The following is a 25,067-nucleotide window of genomic DNA, read 5'->3' as shown; positions in this document are numbered from 1 at the left end:
GGTCCAAGCAGCAGTTACCGAGAGCAAAGGCACTGAGGCCGGAGGCAGCAGAGAGCTGTGTGTGGAAGCAAGACTACCTGCATCCCTCAGCACAGAGTCCTAGGAACACGCGATAGGGCTGGAGACCAAACCCCGTAGGGAACGGGAGGCCACACAAAGAGCTTGGAGTTCTGGCTCGAAGGGCTTTAAGCAAAGCATTTGGGGGCCGGAGTGCATGTTTTAAAAAGCCCCTCTGACTGCAGCGTCAAAGATGGATGAACAAGAGCTCAGTTCTGAGACTCTTATTCCTCCCTGGCAAGAGGGGAAGCACCCTGGGCTAAGAAAGTGACAGGGGGCTAAGGATGCCATTATGGGCTGTTACTTAGTGGGCACAAGGTTTTCTCCACGCTCTGTGTTAACCCACTTAACGGAATTCTTCAAAGAAGGAATATTGCTAAGTAGTCACCAGTCTCAAACCCCATCTGACAGCTCAGCTGCCATCTGACTGGGATCTCATGAGAGATCTGAGCAGACGGCCCAGCTGTGTTGCTGCCAAATTCCCAATCCACAGAAACCTGAGAGATAATATGTGGTTGTTTCTGTTCTAAGACATTGAGTGTTGGGACAATTTATTGGCAGCCACAGTAACGGGAACATTGATGAAGGTGGGAGTAAGGGTGGATGGACAACAGTGTTCTGCATGTAGAAGGCAGTTTGTGCAAAGGTCCTGAGGTGAGAGAGACACTGAAATGAAGGTTCAGAGGTGGGCAGGGCAGCTCCCAGGCCTTCTAGATCTCTTCCTTTGAGCCTAACTTCATGTCTCCTACTTCCTCTTCTGTGCAGAAGGCCCCATGCCCATTAAGTGAAGTCTGATTAACTAAACTTGAGCAGGAAAGAAATGACTTGTCACTCTTATTCATTCTTTTACTCAGATTAAATGCATCACCTGTCCCAGGAGCTTCCACTGTCATCTTGATGACATTCTGGACAAGGGGTGCCCCCAGACCCCACAAGGAGGTTAATAGCAGAACGGGAGGTGTTTTGGTGGAGGGTGAGTGGAACATGTGCACATCTGGAAGAGCAAAACTATAACCCCGAAGTTAAAATTTAAAAAAAAAAAAAAAAAAATCTCTCTCCAGTGCACAGATGAGGAGACTGACTGGGGCACGGAGTAAGTGGGAAGGCAGGGTGTGCCTGGCCGCTCAGCTGCCCTCCTTCCCCAGTTTCAGGCCCAGCACTTCCAGGCCATGTGGCTCTGGGCAGATCGCTGTCCTGCTCTGGGCTTGCTTCCGTTTTCTCTGCAAAGTGAGGAAAGTGAGACACGGGCCTCGGTGGGATCAAGGCAGCTCATCTGACACAACCCCAACGACAGCGCCCTTTCCTCTGGTGCATCTGTGCCAGGCACTGCAATAAACATATGACCCCAAAACAGCTTCTTCCTCGAAAGGTCAGAGGAGGCGTGACGCTATCTACAGTGGAGACAATTGAGGCAGAGCTGGGCAAGCCTAGCTCTGAGCAAGCACAAGGGAAGCTTGGAGAATGCCGGTGGCTGATAACCAGCTGCCTTTCCTTTTCCTGCCAAAGCTCCACACACCTGGTTTAATGTTGTCAGGCCCCCGGATGAGCCCCTAAATCGCCACCTCGAGCAGCCTGCTGGGTTCAAAACTCCACCAGGATTTGGGAAAACAAAGGGAGAAAAACAATACCCAACATCCAGATTGGCCTCCACTCTGGGAAAATGAGCAGAGTAGCGGAAGGCAGCCTTCCGGGGGGAGGCCCAACCAACTCCTGGGTGCCAAATCCCTACCCATTGGGCTTTACATTCCTGCAGGTTGGAGGAGGGGAGATACATACTAACTGTGACGCTGACAACAGCAATAAAAGATACTTATTTAGTGCTCACCCCATGCCAGCACTGAGCTAAGTCACTTAATTTTCACACCTTCAGTTCCAAAAAATTCAGTTCATCAAAAGGAAGCACAGAGAGGTTAAGTGACTTGCCCAAAGTCACAAAGCTTATAAGTGGCAGAGCCAGGATTTGACTAGGTAAACAAGTAGATCAGGTAATCAAGTAGATCAAAATTCTTTATCCCCATGCTGAGTGCTCACACACATTCCTCAGGGGAGAGATGGCGTCCCCCTGACTTACAGATGGGGATATGAAGGCCCAGAGAGGAGAAGTTGCTCTCCCAAGGCCAGCAGTTGAAAAGGGGGATTTGGAGCCAGTTGCTTCTGACTCCTCAACCAGTCGGGACACTGCTGCACCCCAACTTCTTTCCCCACTCTAGCCAGAGGCAACCCCAGGACAATCTGCCACAAGGACGACCTGTTACTGTCACAGCCACAGAGACAGCCACAGAGCCGGGGCACCCCCAGGGGTATGTCCCCAGGCCCCAAGGGAGGAGGAAGACTAGAGCCAGTCGCCTGCTGGGGCAACCACTCCCTGGTCTTACAAGGATTTTTCTCGAGGAACACATTGAGCTGGCTGCCTCCTCCCTGGCCTCACCCCTCTGCCCTTCCCCTCCCTTTGTGCTCTCTGGGGGTCATTTCTCTTGTGTTCCAAGCACTAACAAGAGCCGGAGGGGGGAAGGTGGAGGGAGAGAGAAGGGGAGGCGTGGGGACTGAAACTTGAGATCCCAGCCTCAGTGGGGGGAGGTTAGAGAGAGACCGAAAGACAGAGACAGGAAGAGAGAGAACTCAGTTGTGTTTGATTTTCAGAAAGGGCGGCACTGTGGGATTGGTATTTGTGTGTGTGAGTGTGCATGTGTGTGCGTGCGCATGTATGTGTATGGGGAGTGTTTTCTGGCCTCCCCTCTCACTGGGAGGCTAGACCCCCACCTTGGTTAATAAATGGATGCAGAGGCCAGGGAGAACCAGCCGCTAGAGCAAGGCCAGGCCAGGCGTGAACCAGCAGCCCTGGGGCAGAAGTGAGCAGGAAGGAAGGGAAGAGGGAAGAATAGAGGTGAGGGGGTGCCTGGGGGCGGGAGCAGGAGGCAGTGGGAGGAAGCTGAGCAGCTGTGGTATTTGGAGCAAGTATAAATAGCTGCCTGGACTGAGCTGGTCAAACAGGGGTTTGCAGCTGCAGCAGCCCGGAGGGCAGGCCTGTCCCCTCAGGGCCACGGAGGGCACATCCTGGGCACGGAGCCTGGGCACAGAGCCTTCGGCAGGCGAAGTCCCCGGGGGCTCTGGCCGGACACCCCTCGCCATCGCCAGATCTCCAGATGCTGTCCTGGAGAGCCATGCTGCTGGGTGGCCTCCTCCTCATTGTGGCCACCGTGACCACAGCCCAGCGGAGGGGGCAGGAGGCGGGCGGGCGGCGCCGGGCACACCGGGTCCAGCATGGTCAGTGCAGCTACACCTTCGTGCTGCCTGAGCCAGAGCCCTGCCCGCCAGAACCTGAGGTCTTTGGGGGCTCCAACAGCCTCCAGAGGGACTCCCCAGCCGCTGTGCTGAATTTAGGAGACTGGTCAAACCAGCGGGTGCGACAGCTGGAAAAGGTGCTGGAGAACAACACGCAGTGGCTGCAGAAGGTAAGGGCGAGTCCTGCAGGGGATGAGTGGTGGTGGGCAGGTGAGCAACCTCCCGGGCCTTCCCTGGGCACATGGGCCAGGCCCTTGGGATACTCATCTCTGAATTGTACAGATTGGAATGAGGCCCGGAGAGGGGCAGGGACGGGCCTGAGGTCACACAGCAAAAGTGGGTAGGGTCAGAACTGGAGGCCTGGCTCTCCAACTGCTATTCATTCATACCTCTGATAGAAACCCATTGAATGTGGGCCAGCTGACCTCGGGCCAGGCAATACTACACAGGCTGTGAGGTGGGAAGACAGGCCGGCGGCCTGGAGAACAGGAGGGCAGCAGCGTGGCTGGAGCAGAGAAAAAGAGGGATATGGGGGAGCCAGACAAGGTCTTGGAGCGAGGGACGGCAGACCATATTTGGTCTTGGGGGACACAGGAAGACTCTGGCTCCTGCTGTGTGCATCATGGGGGCCATGGCTGGGTTCTGAGAAGGAAAAGACACACCTGACTGGGCTTTAACAGGATAACTGTAGGAAGCAGAGGGGGTGCAGGGAGCCCAAGGAGGAGGCCACCAGACAAGAGGTTTTAGAGACCTGGAGCAGAACCGTGCTGGGAGAGGATGTGTCCTCAGATTCCAGAATATTCTGAAGGGATAGCTAATCAATGGTACTAATGAGCTGAATGTGAGGTGAGAGAGCAGAGTTCTCCTGTCTTCATTGTCTCAGCAGACACTCACCACCTACTGTGTGACAGGGGAAAGAGGCAGGCTCAGCCCTGGGTGGGGCTGGGGGTAGGGAAGTCATCCTGTGAGGTTCAAGTTGGGGCTGACCAGAGAGCCCCTAAGCAAGAGCTGCCCAGGGAGAGAACTGGCCCTGGGCCCAGGCACAGGAGACAATCTGGGCAGCAGTGTGGGGCGGAGGAGGTGGGCCGTTCCCGGGCTTCAGAATGTATTGAACAGTGATGACAGGAGACGAGGGAGAGAAGAGCAGACGAGAGTGTCCCTCAGGTGCCTCTCCAAGGAGCACCTCCTTCTCATCCACGGTTTCCCACCTGTTCAAACCCATGCCCAATCAGGAAATAATGCCCACCCCCTGCTATGGGCATATTTATTTAATATTTATGCCCATGCACCCATGTTCATGTAATGGGCACAGAGTAACACGCAAATGAAGACAGAACTTTAACAAGATGACATGGCGTCATGGACACATGTTCTGGTAGCTTCCTCCTGTTTACCAACGGGTTGCCATGAGTGCACCCCTGTGTCTCCACGGTGGAGGCTGCTTGCGTGCATGGAACCACACTCCTGCACATGCACTTAGCCTGTGCCTTGTCTTGGTCTGGTCAGCTGTCCCCTCAGCTCCCCACTCACCATCTTCCCTGAGCCCCTTGCCTGCTTGCCCTCCCCCTGCCCGGCCACTCACTCTCCTGCCCTCAGGTCCTGGCGAAGGAGCCCTTGGCCCCACACACTGGAGCCCAGGGGGGCGCCACATTGCCCTGAAATCTGCGGTTGTGTCTGCGGCAGCTGTTCCCACACCCATAGGGTCACCCCGAACTTCTGCTCCCGGAGCCTCCGTCTCACCCTTCTCATCCTCATGCCAGATCACGGACTCCCACATCAACGAGAGACGGGTCTAGAGCAGAGACTCCTCAGCTCCGGCCCGATGCTAGCAGGTTCACCCGAGCAGCCGCGGTCCCCAGGGCCTGGCTCCAGGCTCAGCGGGCAGGAGTTCCTCCACCGGCCAAGCCCATTCTTTTTCCCTCGGGATCCCCTCTCCTGCAGACCCTCATGGGGCAGGCTGGAGCTACAGGAGCACTGGGGGCGGCCCTGGGGCCTCTGCTGTGAAGCGTGAGAGCAAGAGAAGAGGAGACGCCGAGTCCTGCCAAACACCAACATTCAGGATGCGGGAGAAGCAGGTGTGTCTTGCAGGTGAGCACTTGCTGATGGAGTCGGTTTCCAGAAAGACGCTGTTGGTCAGCTCTACTGGGGTCTAGGAAGATGAAGACATGGAGTCATGGACACTCACTCTGCTCAAAGCAACCATCCCCTCCCACGCCGCCAGCAACTCTCCTCCCGCTCGCTTGGTCTTTCCCCTCCATGTTAATCACATCCAGTGTCTCCCTGGTGGAAAAAGGCAGAGGAGGAGGAGGGAGAGGAGTGGGAACAAGCCTCCTGTCCACCCCTCTGACCTCAGGCCTGGCTCTCGGGAGGCCACGTGCTCAGCCTCCTCTTCCCTCACGTTCCAGGTGCTCCTTCCCCTCACATCACCTCCCACGCCCCACTTCCCAAATCCGGCGGCCACAGCTCAGTCTTCATCTTCCTAGAGCCCTTGATGAATTTAATATAGCTGGCCAACAGCATCTTTCTGGAAACCGACTCCGTCAGCAAGTGCTCACCTGCAAGACACTCCTGCTTCTCCCGCATCCTGAACGCTGGTGTTTGGCAGGACTCGGCGTCTGCTCTTCTCTTGCTCTCACGCTTCACAGCAGAGGCCCCAGGGCCGCCCCCAGCGCTCCTGCAGCTCCAGCCTGCCCCATGAGGACACCAAATTAGCATCTAACGGGTCCTGACCCCCAAATCAATGACCCTGACCCTCCAAAGCCTCCCCGTTCAGAGCCTGTGGTGTCTGAACACTAACACCGCCTGAAACTCAGCAACCTCCCTTCCCCACCTCTTTCTGCTTAAGGTAGTACCAGCCTCCTGCTGCCCTGGGGGTGTCCTCTGTCCCTCCTATGCCCAGGTAGCAAGTCCCCTCCTTCGTCTCACCTCTTCTGGTCCTCCATCCTCCCATCGGCCTGGCTCACGGCCCTTCATCTTCCCCTCGACACTGCTGTCACCTCCCTCCTGGATTCCCTACCCCAAATCTCACCCCCTGTTCTCTTTGACTCCCCTGAGTGCCTGGTGCTCAGACAACACTGGCTGAGCCAAAGGGCGAGTGCATATAAACCAAGGCTTTCAGGCCAGAAAGAGGTGTTAGAGTCCAGGAGCAGGACCGGGCAGCGCCCTCAGGGGGGTGTACCCTCCTGATCCAGCCCCCTGCCGGTAACCCTGGGAGTGCCTGGGAGCGCTGCAGGGCAAAGAGTACTCAGGCCCGGCTGGTTCACGTCCCCTCCAGCACTTGCCACGCGGTTGCAGACAAGTGAGGCTCAGCTTCCCTGTGTGTAAAATGGAGAAAATGACAGTGTGTCGGGGTGGCCGGGAAGGCCATGGGGCAGCTCCTTCCGGCCGTTCTCAGCCTGCTGCCCGCCTGCGGTGTGTGCCTCATGAAGTCGTGGGGTGGCTCAGTGGCAGGAGGACAGTAGCTCGAGGGGCTTTTATTTCAACACAATCTCTATCTCGAGCCCCGCTCCTCTGGGCAGAGGAAGTTCATTCTCAGTCAATTTGGAACAAAGGTTGCAGGTGACCGGAGGGCTGGAATGCCACTTGTCCAAGCCAATGTTCTCAAGGGTCCACCAATCCCGCCTGCTCTCTGGTGGGGTCCAAGCATGTGTCTGCAACGCCATCTCTTAGGGAAGAAGCCTTTTGGGTAGTGACCCCCTTATGCCCTTTGGTGTTCGGGTCCCTGCCAGGTCACCCATGCCCTTGGGAGCTGGCACCTCTTTGGGCAACAGCATTGCCTACAAGTTGAGACCCCTAACTCTGGAGTCCTCTTGGGGTTCTAGATCCATTCTACCCTTTCCTACTTGTGTGAGCTGGGCCGAGTTGCTTCACTTCTCTGAGCCTTGCTTCCCTCACCTGTACGAGGGTGTGATACACTACCCACCCGCGAGGAGTCAATGAGATGAGGCACTGGAAGTCCCTGGTCCCTAGGGACACAGTAAACTCTCCGTGATGGTGACTGTTTCCATGAGGGTCTCCCTGGTACTAGAGACTCCAGTCCTGTAGTCCTTGGGGCCTTCCTCCTCCACTTGAGACACGTGACCCCGGCACGGGCACACACACACACTTGGGTAGTCACGGCGCCCTGCAGTTCTCCCGGCCACAGTCACAGACACTGGCCACCTTCTGTGGCTATGCCGTGTCCTTAGGCGTGATGCCCGCTGGCTCTACTCTTGTGCGTTCTCTCGGCCAGGGTATACCTCAGAGTCTTTGATATTCGAGGGCCTCTTTTGGCTTCTGCTCTGACATACCAGGAGCGAAAAACATATGCACTTCAAAATATTCTTATCTAGTGGCATCATCACGATCGCCACTGGTGACACCCAGGTCTGGCTGCAGGGGACAGGCCTCCCCAGACCAAGCTCGCAGCAACATTCCATTCGTCCGGGTGGGTGCAGGGGAGACCCTCCCTGTTGTGAGCTCCCAGAAGCGCACGCCTGCTCAGCCCATACCCCAGTCTCCCCTCCACCCCCACAGCACACAGATAAGGAAACCACGGCCAGGAGAAGGGCCTTGCTAGAGTGGCAGCGATGAGAGCCACCCCGGATTATCATTCTGAAGCCCAGGTTCTTCTCCTGATTCTGGAGGGTGTCAAGTCTGTGGGGGAGGCAAGACCAGAGAGACAGTGGGGCTGTTCCTATCTGCCTCTGAATTCCCGGACCCCCGGATCCCCAGCCTCTTCTCCTGGCATGCTGCTGGTCAGTGACCTCATGCCCGTGCCCAGAGCGGGTGGAGGGGGTGCCCTGCCCTTGCTCCCTCCCCTTCCTTCTACTGTTCTCCCCTTCCTCCACCTTTCCCCCCTCCTGCCCCACCCCCTCCTCCTGGGAAGCCTCTGCTGCCATGACTCACGTCTGGAGTTGGCCATCAGCGAGGCCATCGGTGGGCTGCACTTCAGTGCTTGGCTCTGCTCCACCTCCCGCATCTGGGTGAAAAGCTGAAGGAATGTTGAGGGGGTGGAGGACAGAGCCAGCCACACAGCAGGCTTCCCGAGCTGGGCCTCGCAGGCAGTGGTTAGGCACATGCCCGCGGGCATCCAGCACGGACCAGCTCTGGCCCAGGGCCTGCCCTTCTCTCAGTGCCTCGTCGACGACACCCGGGGGCAAGCCCTGCTCCTGACATTTGATATGGGGTCCAGAGCCTGTCCACGTAGCTATTTGATTCATGTGTAATGGTGGCTCCCCCAACTACATCGGGCCTCCCAGACAGAAAGTACCAAAGTCACCGGGAACCCTTCTGCACAAAAGGACCAGACTCAAGTCCCAGGCTCCCCACCCACCTCCTGCACTTGAGGGCAGCCCAGCTTCCTCTGAGTCTCTGGGATCCCAGGGGCAATGTGGGGTCCTCCACCTTCTTGCCTGTTCAGGCAGGAGCTGGTCCTCTCTGCCTATCTCCCTGTATGTCTCTGACTCTCTGTTCTGTCTCTGTGGGTCTCTCTCCTGGGGCCCGTGATGGGGGGCGGAGGCTGACTCACAGTATGTGCTCCTATTGCTGTCTGATCCCCTCTCCTGGCTGGCTGGCACCCCCCTGAGTCTCTCCCTGTCTCTCCGATCCTCCTCCCCTCTTGCCTCTACCTCCCCCAGCGGCTTCGTGCTCTGTCTATGCCAGAGGACCCAGTGCACACAGGAGAGCCAGGCTGCTTGGCTGGGGCTCTTTCTTTTCTCGTCTGTACCCAAAGCTGAGCAGGGAAGGGTCAGGGGCTGGGCAGGAGCCTCCCAAACTGGCACTGCCCTCAGCCTTGCTGTTTGCTCCAGGTCCCTGACGTCAAACCTCAGAATAACTTGGCCCCCAAGCCCCACGGTCAAAAAGCCTTGCCTGCCTGGACATGGGTCAAAAGCGCACCCAGGGGGAGCATAGCGTGGGGTCCTGGCCCAGCCCGAGACCCTCCCTAACTGGCCTGGGACTCCCAACTGCTCCGGCCTCCTCAGGCTGCCTGTAAATTCTTGGCATTTTCGGCCTTTAGTTATCCAAACAGAAATGAATCTCGGTTGCAGAACAAAATATCTTGGGATTTGATTTCCTAACCTCACCACTGGCTCCTTTCTGAGTGTGAGGCTGGAGGATGGGAGCACAGCATCTGCTTCTTGGAGGAAGGGGGCTATTTTTCCAAGAAAGGGGCCTATAAATGGCTGGCACAGATGGCCTCAGCTGAGGCATGACCCAGGCAGCAATGACAGGCCCCTGCATGGCCTCCCCAAGGACAGATTTATTTGTTCAAGTGGCTTGGCCAGGCCTTCCCAAGGGGACAGGCCACATGTTTCTGGCTCTCTCCTTCCAGGCCCCAAAGCTGAGCCGACCTGGGATGTACACAAAGCCTCTCCTCTTCTCTCCTTGGGCAGGAATTATGAGGAATCAGGCCCCAGAGCCTGCTCCTCGGCCCAGACTCTGGTCATTGAGCACTTGCCTAACCTCAGAGTCGGCCCCGACAGCCAGCTGTGGGGTCTGAGGTGACTGAGCCCGGGGCGGGGGCGGGGGGGGGGGGGAGCCCTGGGGAAGCTACCTATTAACAGATGAGAAAATAGCTACTCACCTATTAACAGATGAGAAAACTGAGGTACCAAGAGGTTGGGTGACTTGCCCAGGGCCACATGGCCAGGAGGTGTGAGGTCAGACTCATACCCAGCCGGTCTGAGGCCAGAACCCACATGCTCAGCACAACAGCCAGTTTCCGGGCTAATAAACAAAACATTTCCCTCATGACCTGGTCCCCTGGGCCCCCAGTTGGCGCCTGGGGAGCAGAGAGCCGCTGGCCACCAAAGGGGAAACTCAGGTACTAGATTTTTCCCTTCCCAGGGAGCCCCTCAGCCAAGGAAAGCCCCGCTATGCTTTTTCACAAAGGCTGGGCTGAGCCGTTGGAACTGAGAGGACCCAGGGCCTCCATCTGGGTGTCCTCATGTTCCACCCCCATCCTTGGCCCAGGGCCTGGGGTAAATCCCACAGATGCTGAGTGTGGGCCTCAGGGTCCAGCGGACTCAAGTAGAATCCAAGCTCTGCTGCTTCTGGCCTGTGTTGTCAGTCACTTGGGCACTCTGGGCCTCGCTGTCCTTATCTGCGAAATGGGCTCTAGTGGAAGCTGCTTTGAGGTTATCTCCGGGGCTTGGTAGAGGGCTCAGCAGGGAGTGAGAGCCTCATGAAGGCCAGCTCAGCTTGGTCAGAAAGGGAGTTCACTCCAACCTGCTCTGCTTCCTGCCTTGTATGACCTAGGGAGAGCCCCTTTTCTCCTCCCTGGGCCTCAGTTTCCTCATCTGCAAAGTGAGTGTCATGACCATAAACACCTCAGGTGAGGACAAAACAAGGCAAAGCATGGGGAGATCTGGGGCTTCTATAGGTGAGGTGACTGGGGGCCCTCGAAGCTGGGGACCCACCTCCCCTTATACAGAGAACAGCGCCCCTGGAGTTTAGGCCCCTCACTCCTGACTCCAACTCTACATCCTTTGGTCTAGAGTGTGGCCACCAAGTGGGGCCCAGGAAGGAAGATGAGGGGAATCCCCCACAGGAAACCTCCGTGGGAAGTGCAAAGGGGCCCACTGGGAGCATAGATGAGCAAGTAAGAGACTCAAGTGACAGAGGCAGACGTGGCATGTCCTCCCTCCCTCTACAGGGCTCTCCCCAATATACCTTGTCCTCTCCCTGGCCCCCTCGCCTTGGGCAAACCCTGAGCACCATCCATTCCATGCAAGTTGAGGCTCAGAAGGCAGGATGGCCACAGATACTCAACAAATATTGATAAGCCCTACCATGTGCCGGGCACTGTACGGAACAGATAAGCTCCAGACCCCTTGGAACACACAGACCCTCTGCAAGGAGAAAACATGAGCCCTGTTTGATGAGGCTACTGAGGTTTTGAGAAGCTGCATCACTGTCAGAGAAAGGGAATGGCAAGGCTGGGACTGGAGCCAGGGCCCGACGCAGTGCTCCAGGCCACACTGGACTGGGCTGCAGCTGGGAGTGGAGAAGCCAGGCCTGTGCCGGGAATGGTGCTTGGCTGAAAGTGGACAAGTGCATCCCTCCGCGAGAGCCTGTTGGCCCCTGACACTCTCCAGCCCTGGCTCCCTGCCCACCGCTCTGCAAGCTCTGAGCCCTAACCTAGAAGAAAAGCAACAGAATCTTGTGTAGGAGAGAAGACAGCCAAGGAATCCTGGTCTGGCTGCTCAGAAAAAGCCAGTCTGCATTGAACACAGGGTCAGGGCTTGTGCATTCCAGGGTGGCGAGTGGGGACCCTAAAACAAGGCAGAGGAGGAGAGGCCAACCCTTAACATCAGGCTCACAAGCTGCAAAATTAGCCCAAAGACACCGAGGCTGGGGGTGATGGGGTGGGGTTGTGACCAGCCAAGCAAGGGGAGCAGGACCTAGAAGCAAGAGGGCCAGACCTCTGTAATCTCTGCCAAGAAGTCTCTGCTATCCGTTGTGGAGCAACAAATTACCCTAAAATATTTAGCAGCTTAAAATAACAAAAAACATGTAGTCTGTCCGACAGTCAGGAAAATTCAGGAGCAACTTAACAGGTAGCTGTGAACTGGGGTTTCTTCCTGAAGTTACACTCAGATGTCACCTGGGGCTGATGGCATCTGAAGGCTCAACTGGGGCTGGGGCACTGGCCTCCCAGTGATCTGTTCACAGATAGGTGGGAACTGTCAGTGGTGGGACCTCTCAGCTCCTCTCAAGATGGGCCCCTTCACAGGCCTGCTTGTGGGTCCTCAGCCTCTTCCAGAGCAGGGGAGGAGGCAGAAGCCAAAATGTAATGACATCGCACTCCAACATTTCGACAATATCCCCATTGATCACGGGTGGGGGGGGGGGTGCTGTTGGGGGAGGTGGGCCTGTCCCAACTCAGCAAGGGAGGGACTACACTCGAGTTCTCAGAGGAGGGATCTCTGGGCTCCTCTTGGAGTCTGGCTGCCACAAGCAGCTCCCCTCTACCCCTAAGTGGTAAGGATGTAATCTTTGGGCCCCAAAGGCCCACTTTCCAATCCAACCTCTGCCACTCATAGCTGTGTGACTTGGGTAATGATCTCATTCTCTCTGTGTGTCTTCTTCATCTGTCAAATGGGAACGAGGAGAGAGTGGAGGACTTAAGGGGCCATATTTGTAAGGTTGTAAGGCCTCGGAGCCATGCCCAGCATCTCAGTGGTTCTGAGATCTGCCTGCGGAGGCCATGGCAGCTGACAGAGCAAGTCCATCCTGGTCACTGCTGTCTCCCAGCACAGATGTGTGCAGCCTCTGCACACTGTACAGATGAATGAGCCCCAAACTGTCTCATGCTCGTATCTAGAACATTCCTTCTTCACACACCCCATGCTGGTTCCCCCCTCACTGTGGGCCTCCTTCTGTTCCTCTCCCTTGGCAGCTTCCCTTTCTTTCCTGATCTTGTCTATGTTCAGTCCTGCTCTCTGGCCTTCTGGCCTCCTCTTTGGCTTCACCTCCCATCACAGGCTCTAACCATGGCTGGGCTGGATCAGCAGAGCCAAACTAATTTTTAGGAGCCCAAAAATCATTTTATGGCAATCCATTGCCCCCTACGTGAACTGACCCATTTGCTCTCTCAGCAAATAATCACTGCGCACCTCTTAATGTGCCTGGCACTTCTGGAGGCAGGAGTGAGTGTATGGCCATGAACATGGGGACTCCCCTCCCTTCAACCCCACAGAGTGGTACTGTTATCACACCATCTACGGAGGGGGAAATGGAGGCACAAAGGCGGGAAGCAGCAAGTCATGAGCCAGCATGGGCTGGGGCTTAATTTTTCTATAAAGGCTGTTCTTCCCTTTCTTGCTGTTCTGTTTCCTGATGGCTGGACCACAGAGCCTTCTGGCATCCTTCATTTCAAAGCCAATTCTTCCAGGAAGGCAGGGGACAGGGCAAGGGGTGAGGGCAGGGTCCAACCCCCTCACTCATTCAATGTAACAAATATTCATGAAGCACCTGTGACTTGCCAGGCCCCTTTCCGGCAGGAAAGGCCCTGCACTCTTGGCCCTGTAACAGTTGAAGACCCACTGGGGGCTCCGCCGAGGAGCCCTCTAAGATACATCCATGTTGTTGCAATTATCAGAAGTTCAGGCCCTTTTATTGCTGAGTAGGGTCCAATGCACGGATGGGCCACAGTTTGCATATCCACTCGCCTGTTGAAGTGTGTTTATATAAATAATGCTGGAGAAAGCAGATTTCCTTCTGCTAAGACTGTTCATCCATCGATACCCATCTCTTACCTCTCCAACACCCTTCCTCCCTCCACCCCCAACCCCTGCCTGTCAAAACTCCCTTTCTTTCACTGTCATTTTCAAATGCTCTGTCCCCAACAGGAGCAGGGTTTACTGTCCCCGTGTCACAGATTAGTAAAGAGATTCAGAGAACTGAAGCCACAGCTAGAAGGTAGAAGAGCCAGGCCTCAAACCCAAAGCCAAGGGGAGTGGCTGGTAGCCGAGGGCCAAAATTCAGCCCTTTGCAGGATAGAGGGTGGCGGGGGTCAGGCCCGCACGCGTCTCACCTGAGAATTTGTCACCATGAGGGTGACAGAGAAGGGGCAGGTCTGATCCTGGAGGTTGAGGGAGGGTGGCGATCCCGTCCGGGTCAGTTCCTCCATTGCTGTCCTTACCCCACCCTTCCAGCTGTTGCCTGAGGTCTGGGCCATACCGCTGGGTCAGACCCAACCCCCACCACCACAAATGCTGACATTAGTCACCAGAATCACAGCGTGGCCCAACTGTGCCCATCTGGGCCACATTATCCATCCCAGAGCCCATGCTGGTGGGCGGGTATGGCAAATTGGGTGATGGGCCCCAGCTGTGGGTGGCCTCTGCCCCACCCACCCAACCATTTGCAGCCGCCATACAAGTGAGGGACCAATGAGGGCAGTGAGGTAGCTCACATCACTTGAGATGACCCCAAGTAACCCAGAGTCCTCAGCCTAACTCTGCAGAGCTGAAGAAGCCCCTGCGTTAAGAGTCACAGAACCCAGACTGCCAGGCAGTGACCATGGGCAAGTCTCCTTGGCCTCAGCTTGTCCATCTGCAAATGAGAGACTTGGGAGAGATGGCAGAGAAGGTCTCACTGCAGAAACGAACTTGCTGCTGGACCACCTAGGGCAGCTCAGGTTTTACTGTCAGGTCTGGGAGTCTGCATCTCAGCAGGTTCAGTTTTGTGACTCGTGGAGAAGTCCCAGCGCAGCCTCAGCGTAGCTCTGCTTACCCCGTCCACCCTGGTGCAGCCCAGCCAGCCAACATTAGAATCCCAGCGGAGGTGGGGGTGGGCACCGATAGAGGCATGGTGGGGACGGTGAGAGGCTGACCAGGGGGTGGGGGTAACTGGCTCAGGGTGGAGGGACAAGATCGGATTCGAAACTCAGAGAGAGATCATAGTAGTGAGAACTTACTAGCGGACTGAGCGCAGCGGGAATAGAAAAGAGTCAAGGATGAGGTCTGCGTTGGGGGTTTAAGACCTGGAGGAGGCCACTGAATGAGGGGAAAACAGAGGAGAATGAGGTGAGCATGCGGAGATGGGGCAGTGGGAGCTGAGGAATCAGGGTTCCATGTTGGATGCTTGGCATGCAACCCCTGCTGGACACCCGCACGGAGATGGCAAATCGGTGGACATTCACGGGGGAAGTTTGGGTGGGAGGTGGAGACGCCCCCATCAGCACATGGGATGTGGGAGCCCCACGACCAACTCTAACGCCTGCCACGGGGTTCTGATGCATTTGGGGCCTCAGCCCTTTGGTATCTGGAGGCAGAAGCAGCTGGGTGAAGCTTATGGATCCTCCTGTCAGAATAATATTTTTAAAGGCATAAAATATAAGCACAGGAATACCTAATAATGTCACAATCAAATCAAAATACTAAAAGTTAAATCTGCACTATAATTGTAGTGTTACCCAGTGGTGAGTTTGAGTATCCATTATTCTAAAATCTTAAGTAAAAATAGCATTTGAAGATACTGTAACTATGTTGTGACACGAAAATATTTTTTTTATTTCTATCCTAACGAAGTTGCAGGGTTAACTAATAGTGCTCCGGTTTGTGGCCTGGGCTCATAATTGAAGGAAATGCCAAATTTTTATTACGGGTTCATGAACAAAAGATGTAAATTTTTTTCTTACACAAATTTATTATCCCTGAATTCTTTTCACAGAACTTTGTGGGTTCTTAAAGGGTCCCACATTAAGGACCCTGAACCTCAGGAGATCGTGTACAGAAAGATGAGGCATCAGAGAGGGGGTGGCCAGAAGGTACAAGGGGTACATGGAAAACTAGGAGAAAGTGCATCTGAGAGATGATTCCAGAAAAAGGAGGTTGCTCTCTGGGTTGAAGGCTGCTGAGTTGGAGAAGATGATAACACAGATGTCTCCCTTGAATTCAAGGAGGATGACAAGGAGGCAGTTTCAAGTACAGAGGGGTTCCCAAGAGCTAGGGAAGCAGACCTGGGAGTGCACAGGACTCAGGTTACATATTTTTTTGAACTTGGTAAAACACACAGATTTCATTACATTATTCTTTATTGTAAGTGTGACATAAACTGTAAGAATATAATATTTTTAAAGATAAGGGTAAGTATGGAGTTGAGAAAATTGTTCATTTGTTGTTGAGGGGAGCAAAAAAATTGGAACTGCTGCTGGAAGGGGCTGCAGGAATCAAGGACATTGTTCTCTAATTTTTAGAAGACAGTCTTTATTAAAAGACAGTACGTGTGTGCAACAGGGGACTGAGAGTCGGGGAATGGACAATGCAAGGAGGAGGGACAGGGCCAAGGGCACCAAGGTCTTAAGAAACCTGGACGTGCTTGTTTCCCTCAGGTCCCTTTGGGACCTCTGCACCATGTTCTCACATTGGAGGAAGCTTCAAGTTCACCTGCAGGGCTGGGCAACACTGCTGAGTTCGTTATTCTAGGGGTGGGGTGGTATCTGGGGTGGGACCCAGAAATTTGCATTTCCTATAAGTTCCCAGATGATATTGATCCAAGGAGCACACTTGGAGAGCACACCGGGAGCACACCAGGCCTAGAATCACTCCCAGTCCTGCCCATGTGCGCCCCCTTCAGGATTTGACATTGCACTACAATGGAGTGTGCTCCTTCACAAGCACTTGGAGGGGCGGAAGGAAAGAGGGATGGGAGCAGACAGTGGAAATGGAAGAGGGAAGAGAGACAAGGAGGAAGCAGCTGGAGCCTGGCCCCCCTGCCAAGGTCACCACCTCCCCTGGAGAGCATCAGTCTTCCCAGGAACCCTGGGAGCTGCCCTGTTGGACCTCCAGGAAGACTGAGCACGAGGGTGAGAAGGAACCCGGGCCAGGGGTAGGGAAGGTGGCGCAAGGCCAGAATGAAGAGGGAGTGGAGGAGGAGCGCCAGCTCTCTGCCCATGGGCACTGAGCCCTGAGAACACACTGTTCACCTTTGCAACTCGATCCTGGCCTCAAGCCAAACCAGCTCTCCTGATCTTGGGAAAGAAAGCAGCCCTGTCAAAGAAATGAACGTTAGCATATGGGATCAGAGCTGGGAGCGCCCTTGGAAGCTGGCTGGTTCAGCCCTGTTTGGCAAATAGAGAGAACCATAAAGCAGAAAGTTCACTTTGGCAGAGGGATCTGCAAGATTGTATGAAGGAAGATAGGGCCCCCCCATCTGCTGAGTGGCTTAGCCCTAGGAAGTTGGGTGATGGGCATGACATTGGGGGCTATGCTCTGACCCTTACCACTCCCCTCTTTCCATCGATTCATTGACCATATACTGATGAGCACCCAGTGTTCACTAAGCATTGCGCTAGATATGAAGTGGTGAATAAGACCAAGTCCCTGATTTATATCAAACTGACAATAGACAAATAAGCACTATAAAGTCAGAGTGTGATAAGTACTAGAAAGAAACATGAAATGACTGTAGCAAGTGAGCCATGCAGATGGGAATGGGGGAGGGGGTGAGCTCCAGGCAGAGGAAACAGCATGTGCAAATGCCCTGGGGAAGCCACATGTTCGCTGTGTTGGAGAGGTGTCGTACAGGCCAGGTTTCTGGAGTGGGATAAAGGAGAAAGAAATAGGAAGGAAATCAGGTGGTGGCAAAAGGCTAGGTCATGGAGCAGGCTACAGTCACGGGGAGGATTTTGGCATTTCTTCTGAATGTGATGAAAACCCAGGGAGGGTTTAGAGCAGAGGACGAATATAATTTGACTTAAGTTTAACAGGATCCCTTTGGCTGGCGAGTGGAGGATGGACTGTGTAGACCATGTAGGGGACAAGAGAGGCCAGGGAGAAAACTTCTGGAAAAGTCCAGGTGAGAAGTAATGGTGGCCTGGCGTATAGGGAGGCCTCCCCTGTTTGCTCTGTGTCCTTCCCTGAACACACGTGGAGAGGACAGGAGCTTTCTTCTAGACCCTACCCATGACCCCAGCCCTTGGTCTCCCCACAGCTAGAAAGATACATCCAGATGAACTTGAAGTCAGAGCTGACCCAGGCCCAGCAGGACATGGTCCAGAACCAGACAGCCACCATGCTGGAGCTGGGCACCAGCCTCTTGAACCAGACCACCGCCCAGACCCGAAAGCTGACTGATGTGGAGGCTCAGGTACCCAGGGGTGAGCGGGTGGCACTGGAGGTGGAGCCTCTTTGGGGGCAGAGGGTGGCCAGTAAGGCTGGCTCACAGCCCAAGTTGTCTTGCCTTGACCTTTGTCCCTGGCTGAGTTTAGGGCCTCCTCTGGGGCTGGAACCCCTGAGGCCCCCACCATGATGCTGTTACAAAACCCTCCCACCAGGCCACGAGCCCCCTGAGGGAAGGCACTAGATTTGGCTCTTCTGCCTGTGACTCTAGTGTCCAGGGATGTGCTGGGCCCTGGAATGAGGGGGCAGCAGCACATTTGCCCCCGCCCTCAGGGGCCTTACTGTACACCAGAGAAAATGGATAATAAAATATTCTGTCTGAGAGAAGAGGCACGGGGAGCAGCAAAGAGGGTGGGGGGAACAGGTGAGTAAATGAATGGATGAAGAGATGAATGACACGAGGCCCGGGTTTTGTTGAATCCCCATTACATGACAGGTGCTGTTTGACCTTCATAGCTGTAGATAAAATGGGCATAGAGCGTCCTTTCTAATAAACACCAAGAAAACAACTAGTATAAATAACACGTGTGTGTGTGTGAGCTGGTGAGAGTGCTAAGGAGAAGCAGCGTGGACATTATACTGGAGCAATGAGGAGTATGTGCTGGGAGTGGCAGCAGGGAATGAGTTGCAAGTTTCGACAGTGAGGCCAGGAAGGCACACTGAGAAGGTAGGAATGGAGCCAGGGCCCCGGGGACAGTGTCCCAGACAGGAACCACAGCGTGTGCAAAGACCCACAGGTGGGGCTGTGCTGGCAAGCTCCAGGAACATGCAGGAGCCAGTGCAACTGAGGTGACCTAAGGAGATGGTGGCAGCAAAGGGTTAGAGGGACGATGGGGCCATACTGAATCAGCAGGACTTGTGGGCCATGGAGAGGCCTGGGGTTTTTACAATGTCCTGTGGGCAGCACAGGAAGATTTTGAAAAGAAGGGCGACATTTAAAATGCTGCTGAGCAGAGACTAGACCATAGGGGTAGGGGTGGGTACAGGCACCCATTTGGAAGGTGGAGTTGGCAGGACTTGCTGATGGACTGGATATGCAGGTCAAGGATGACTCTTCCTGGGGCCTGATCAGCAGGAAGAAAAGAAACGCCATGTGCAGTGACAAGAGTGAAGAAATTTAAGAAGCAGATCCTAAACTCAATTAAGACCAATGAATGAATGAATGAATGAATGAATGAAACAATGACCACAGTAACCAACCACTGGGAGGGAGGAAATAGGTCAGCACGTTTCTGGAATGACACTGCCTTTGGGTAGGGGGTTGCTGCTGGGCAGGGTATGTGCAGGGCATGCTTAACCCCCACCTCCTCCTGCTTGCTGGGGCAGGTTCTAAACCAGACATCAAGGATGGAGATCCAGCTGCTGGAGACCTCACTGTCCACCAACAAGCTGGAGAAGCAGCTGCTCCTGCAGGGCCATGAGCTCCACCAGCTGCAGGGCCGCAACAGGTGGGCACTGGCACCCTGGCACCAGGCTGGGTGAGGGCTGGGTCTGGGGGCCAGGGCCAGGCTGGGTTCCAAGTGGGCTTGGGGCCCAGGGTCAGTACCAGAGCCAGGACCGGGCTGGGGCCAGATCTAAGGGCCTGGGTTAGGACTGAAGTGAGGGATCATTTCGGGGATGTGGACTAGTGCTAAGGCTGGGGCAGGTCAGGCCAGTCAACAAAAAGTGACTTCAATATAATTAGGACATAGTAAGTCATCCATATGCTGAATAAGTGATTTGATTGAGTCTTGAGGAACAGAAAGATATTTATTGCATTGGGCCACTGATATGTTAGGCACCGGTTTCTGTTATTATTCCAACTCTTCTACAGTCTCTTCAGCCAGAGACACTGGAGAAACCTTGTATTGAAACACCTATCTCAAGAAAACTAATTGGCTTGAATCTAGGGCCTTGCACTGGAAGCCAGGAGAGAAGGTGAACGCTGGGGCTGGGCTGAGGGCCAAGGAATCACAGCCTGGCTACTCTGAACTGGGTGGTGCAGGGACAAGCATTTTCCTTGTACTCAGAACACCCTGATTCTTTCTCTTTTTCCTTTTTCTTCCTTTTCTCTCTCCCTCCTTCCCTCCCTTCCTTCCTTTATGTATTTTAGAAATGTTTAAAGTTTTATTGAGCTAGAAAGTACTTACCATACAATTTACCCTGTACATTTTAATTGATTTATTTAAAATTAACAAATCTGATGTCACCCAACAATTCCCCTCCCCAGAAGCAACCATAGTTCCCAGTTTCTTGTCTACCCTAGCAGAGTCTCTGCATTTATAAGCAAACATGCATGCAGGGAACACCCTTTAAATTACAAAGGAAAAAAAGAGTCATGGGGAGCAGATAAGGCCAAAAAAACCCCGGATGTCTGAGGCTGATTTCATCTTAGTTTCCAGCTGAGCAGAGGAAAAAAACTGCCTAGGTCAGGGAGCTGGAGAGGCAATGCCCAGGCAGCCACTAGCGGCCTGTGTATGGGCGCAATGCTATTTTACACCTGCTGGGTCCTGATAAGGCCCCAGGACAGGCCAGCTCCCTCTCATCTGTGCACGGTTAATGATAGTGTGCCCACTACTCATTCTGTCCTCCTACCCCAAGGTGTGGGAGAGCGAGGACTGGGACACTGTCAATCACTCTAAATTGGCAGCAGATGCCTAGAAACCAGTGAAGATGGAGTATGTCATGAATAGGTTCTGGGCCCAGACAGACAGCTAGGGCTCCAGAATCCAGGTGTGCCCAAATTCTCTCTGCCTGTGCCATATTTGGGGACCCAGGGGAAATTCCTTCTGCCCTGGCTGGCCTCTTTTTTTACTCTGGAGAATGGGCCAGCACAACCTCAGATACAGGAAAATGTTTCCCTGCCACCCCGCCCCCTCAGCCACCCAGCAGAGAGACTGCTGCTCCATACTTCTTGTGTGTTCTTACATTCATTCAAGCAACGTTTACTTTTTGAGCTCTTACCATGTGTTAGACATAATTGTAAATACTGGAGTTACAGAAATGAACAGACAAAAATCCATGTCCTTGAGGAGCTGATATCCTATAACTTATACTCCAGGGTTTCTCACGGATGTGCAAACAAACGTGAAAGTATAGGCCCCTTTTTGCTTTCTTAAAACGCAAATGCAGCATTCCATCTCTTCTACACCTCGATTGTGTTTTTTTCAGTTACCCTGGAAAAGGTTCTATAATTGCATGACACACTTGACTATTCTTTTCTCCAACTATATGAAGTCTGGCTGCGTGGCTGTCCCTCTAGTTACACCCCCCAGTCCCTGGGGAGCAGGCAGTGAGGTGGTTTCCAGTCTCTCACACTCCAGCCAGTGATGCCACCGCTAATATTCCCAAATCTCATGGCACACACCTGTGAGCAAATCTGTAGGCTAAAATGACCAAATCAGAAGTGCTGAGTCAAAAGCATCTTTCTTTTTTAAATTCTTCTTTTTTTTAAACCCGTTACCAAATGCCTCCTGTGTGTTATATCATCAGACGACAGTGATCTACACGGAATGAAAGAGAATTTGGTCCCTCCACCTGCCCCCTCTTTCTCCTGCCATCTCCATCCACTCAAATCCTGCCTTTGAAGCAAGAGCACGTAGTGGATTTCCCTTCACTTTCCCTACAAGCACAGACACCACTGTGTCCTCCTCCTGTCTTTCCACAGCTTTCCTGTGAGCTCACCGGTGTCCTTCTATATGGACATTAATACTTTTCTTCTCTTTCTTTTTTCTCTTCTGACCAGTGGAGTTAGACTAGAGGCCCTGATGTGCCAGGGTTGTTCCACGCCAAGTCCTGGGCATCTTACCAATTCTGTGCAAATGCACACCGCCTTCTTCCTCTCTGTGGCTCCAGAACATTTTCAGGGACATCAAAACAGAACAGACTCAGGCAATCTTGGCTGAGCATTTAGGCTGACTTCCCCTCCACCCCCATTATGCTCAGTCTCCTAATGGGCATTCTTGCCCACCTCCCTGGGGGTTACCTCCTGCGTGTGGACTGCTCAAAGGGCAAGCATGTTTGGGATTTGATAATGGCCTCCTGGTTGCCGCATGTCCTTCGCATCCCCATTTTCTTCCTCTACTGGACCCCAATCATCCTTACCCAAGGCGAGTCTTTTTCCCCCGTCTCCCCATTCCATCGGTGGGCACAGAGCCTCAGACTGTAAGCCTGGGCAGGTTTCTACCTGTCTTGACCGCGATCACCCCAGGACCCATAAGAAAGCGCACGAGAGTGAATGCATGGTGGAGACATGGGGCTCACCCCTGTGCGTCCTCACCTCCGTGGTCCCCACCCCTCAGCGCGCTGGAGACGCGGGTGCTCGCCCTGGAGACGCAGCAGCAAGCGGAGCTGACCAGCCTCCGCGGCGAGAAGGAGCGGCTGCGGCGCCTCCTGGGCCGCCAGAGCGGCGCCCTCGCCGGCCTCGAGCGCAGCCTGCGCGCTGCCAGCAGCAACTCCAGCCTCCTGCAGCGCCAGCAGCGCCAGCTGCTGGAATCCGTGCAGCGCCTGGTGCGCGTCATGGCCCAGGGCCCTGGTGAGCAAGCGGGTGCGCTTGGGTGTGGGAGGAGGGCAAGTGAGGGGAGGGAGACCCCACTTTCCCTCCGAGTTGACGCTGGGGCCTGGAAGCCACCTAGGGAAAGGCTCCTTCACGTGTGAAATAGAAAGAAGGACAAACCACAAAAATGACGGTGTCCACAGCAAAAGTTCTCAGAGGAACCAACCCAGACTCTTTTTACCCTTGACTTTATAACTTTTACCCCTGACCTTGGCATGACCTTGTCCTTCACTTGAGCTCAGTTTTCCCATCTATTTAATGGAGGTGATGATGGTGGTAATAACAAAGACACCATCAACCCAAACTGGCACATTTGGGCTCCAGGATCTAGCCTCCATTCCCACTTGCTTAGGCTTGCCCCACCCACTGTGGAATCAGTTTCCCAATCTAAAGAACAGAAAGTTTGGACCCAATGAGCCCCAAGAAGCCTGCTTCTAAGCCCAAGAGAACCCAGCAGAGGTGAGGAGGCATCTCTGGCCCTGGTTTCTGAGAAAGGAGAACAATGCCTAGGCCAGCTCCCCAGCCCTTGCTGACTCCTGGTGGGGCCCCTCCGGGTAGCCAAGGCATCCTGGGTTTCAGTTCCAATCACTCAGTCAACAAATACACCCACTGTGTGCCAGCCCCAGTGCAGGATGCTGGGGACACAGCAGCGAGCAATATCACCACGGCCCCTTCTCTTGCAAAAATGCTGAGCGCCCTGTCTGCGGGTCTCTGAGGGAAGGAGAGGAAGAGCAAGATGTAGCGATGCCTCTGTGCCAGGTGCTCTGCTAGCTGTGTTCCTGAGATTTCCCAACCATGAAAGGCCAAAAATCTGCTAAGGAGGAGGGACTTTAACCTGAGGGCAGCGTGGAGGGGAGCATGGGAGGATTTTGAATAGGGTGAGACAAGGTTTTAGGAAGCCTGATGGGAACCCGGAGATGGAGACTGATTTGATGAGCGAGAAAGGTCAAGGGGAGCATTCCCACCGGTGCTGGTTCTCCATGGGGGAGTGGGAAAGCCTTTGGGGCACAAGGAATCAAGCAATAGTGATGAGTTCCAGGCACTGTGGCTGGCAGTGATTTGGGGGGCAGAGGCTCCATCGAAGGCAGCCCTCCAGGGTAGGGGCTTGAGGCCCCAAGGAAGCCGCTGGCGGGACAGGGAGAGACCTTCCATGCCAGGAGATGTGGTGACCTGACCCATCGCCGGCTTGTGCAGAGTGCTGGCAGTGAGGCTGCCGAAATGAATCCCACGTGTGGGTGTCTTGTAGCTCAGTCCAAGGAATGGGGCCTGGGCTCCATGCCTCTCCTCACCGCTAACCCAGTCTCCAGCTGTGGCCAAAATATCTGAGCATCTGTCTGGGTGGGAGGTCCCTCACCTTGGGCACCCTTTGCCCAAGCACTAGGTCCTCCTGCCCCACTGTCCCCAGGGAAGGCACTAGAGAGTTCGCCCCTACCTTGGTAGAAAAACTAGATTAGTCACCAGGTGTAGAACAGAGGTGTGGACAGAGGAGGCACAGGAACCAGGCATCCTAGCAGGCAGCCTGCACCCTCTCTGTATGACTTTGTCCTGGGCAGGTGAAGGCTGGTCAGGTGGGGAGAACTCAGAGCGCACACGTGGTTGGATGGAGGGGGTCATGGGTAGGAAAATCCTGACCCAGGAACAGCATCAGCGGAGGCGCTCATTGTAAGGTCTGCTAGCTAGGTCTGCTCTGGCTCGGAAACCCCCAGGGAGGGGAGCAGGAAGAAGGGCGCTGGCTCTGCAGCGGATGCACCAGGGTCCACGCTCTGGCTGCTTCCCTGGGACCTGCCCAAGTCATTTAATGTCTCAGAGCCTCAATTTTCCTCGCCTATAAAATGGGAATAATCATAGTGCCTATCTCGGAGAGCTCTTGCAGATAGTCATGCACACAAAGGGACTGAACTCAGTGCTTAGGGTTAAAGGGGATGAAGCTGGTATGGTTTCAGGGAGAAGGGAGGGCAGGGCAGATCGGGACCAAACTGTGAGAGTCCATCCTAACTCTAATCCCTCCAGAAAATATTTTCCCGGCCCCCAATTGCCCCTTGTAGTACCTGGCTAAGAAACACTACAATATGTGGTGGTTTTTTCACTTTTGCTGTTTATTATAGTTGTTATCACTACTGGTGTTAACGAGGGAGTCTTGAAAGGGTGGCTGGCATCTGAGGCCAGCTCCCAGCTCTGCCCTCACGCACAGGGTAAGTTGGGTTGTTCCTGCTGCTTCCCAGTCCAGCATCTCCCAACCCAGCCCCTCCACCCCTACCCCCTTACCACTCCACCCTCGCCTGGCTGGACAGCAGTTCCCCAGGGACCAGGGACTGTGGAGACTCTGACCCTGGAGTTTGTGCACAGGTTCCAATGGGAACAAGGAGCCTCCTTCCAACAGAAGTCCAGATCCAGGACCCAGGGTCCAGATTGAAGGGTGGGACCAAAACAGGAAGTCTCACCCCACTGAAATCCAGCCTCATTGCTCCCTCCTTGGTGACCCCATCCTGCCAGCCCTGCCCCACTCTTCTCAAGTCATCAAAGCCAGAGCTCTCTGGCCTGAGCTCTGCCCCTGTGGTGTGGGCCGCAGGCACAGTCATTTCCCC

The 25,067-nt window shown here is 54.5% G+C and overlaps 1 protein-coding gene across 1 annotated transcript in view; it reads left to right on the top strand.

Moving 5' to 3' along the window:
* The first annotated feature begins 2,620 nt into the window (after positions 1-2,620).
* The window catches only part of ANGPT4 (angiopoietin 4), a 34,575-nt gene continuing 12,128 nt past the window's right edge, over positions 2,621-25,067 (top strand). The window contains exons 1-4 of the mRNA XM_037497551.2: positions 2,621-3,509; positions 17,761-17,916; positions 19,275-19,396; positions 22,229-22,461. Of these exons, the coding sequence (XP_037353448.1) occupies positions 3,201-3,509; positions 17,761-17,916; positions 19,275-19,396; positions 22,229-22,461 (820 nt within the window). The 5' untranslated portion in view covers positions 2,621-3,200. The remainder of the gene's footprint in view (positions 3,510-17,760; positions 17,917-19,274; positions 19,397-22,228; positions 22,462-25,067) is intronic.

The sequence above is a fragment of the Talpa occidentalis genome, unplaced genomic scaffold, assembly GCF_014898055.3.
Source record: "Talpa occidentalis isolate TD23 unplaced genomic scaffold, MPIMG_talOcc4v2.1 talOcc4.10, whole genome shotgun sequence".
NCBI lineage: Eukaryota > Metazoa > Chordata > Mammalia > Eulipotyphla > Talpidae > Talpa > Talpa occidentalis.
Note: the sequence above shows the minus strand (reverse complement) of the source record. Positions and strands in the feature narration are given on the sequence as shown.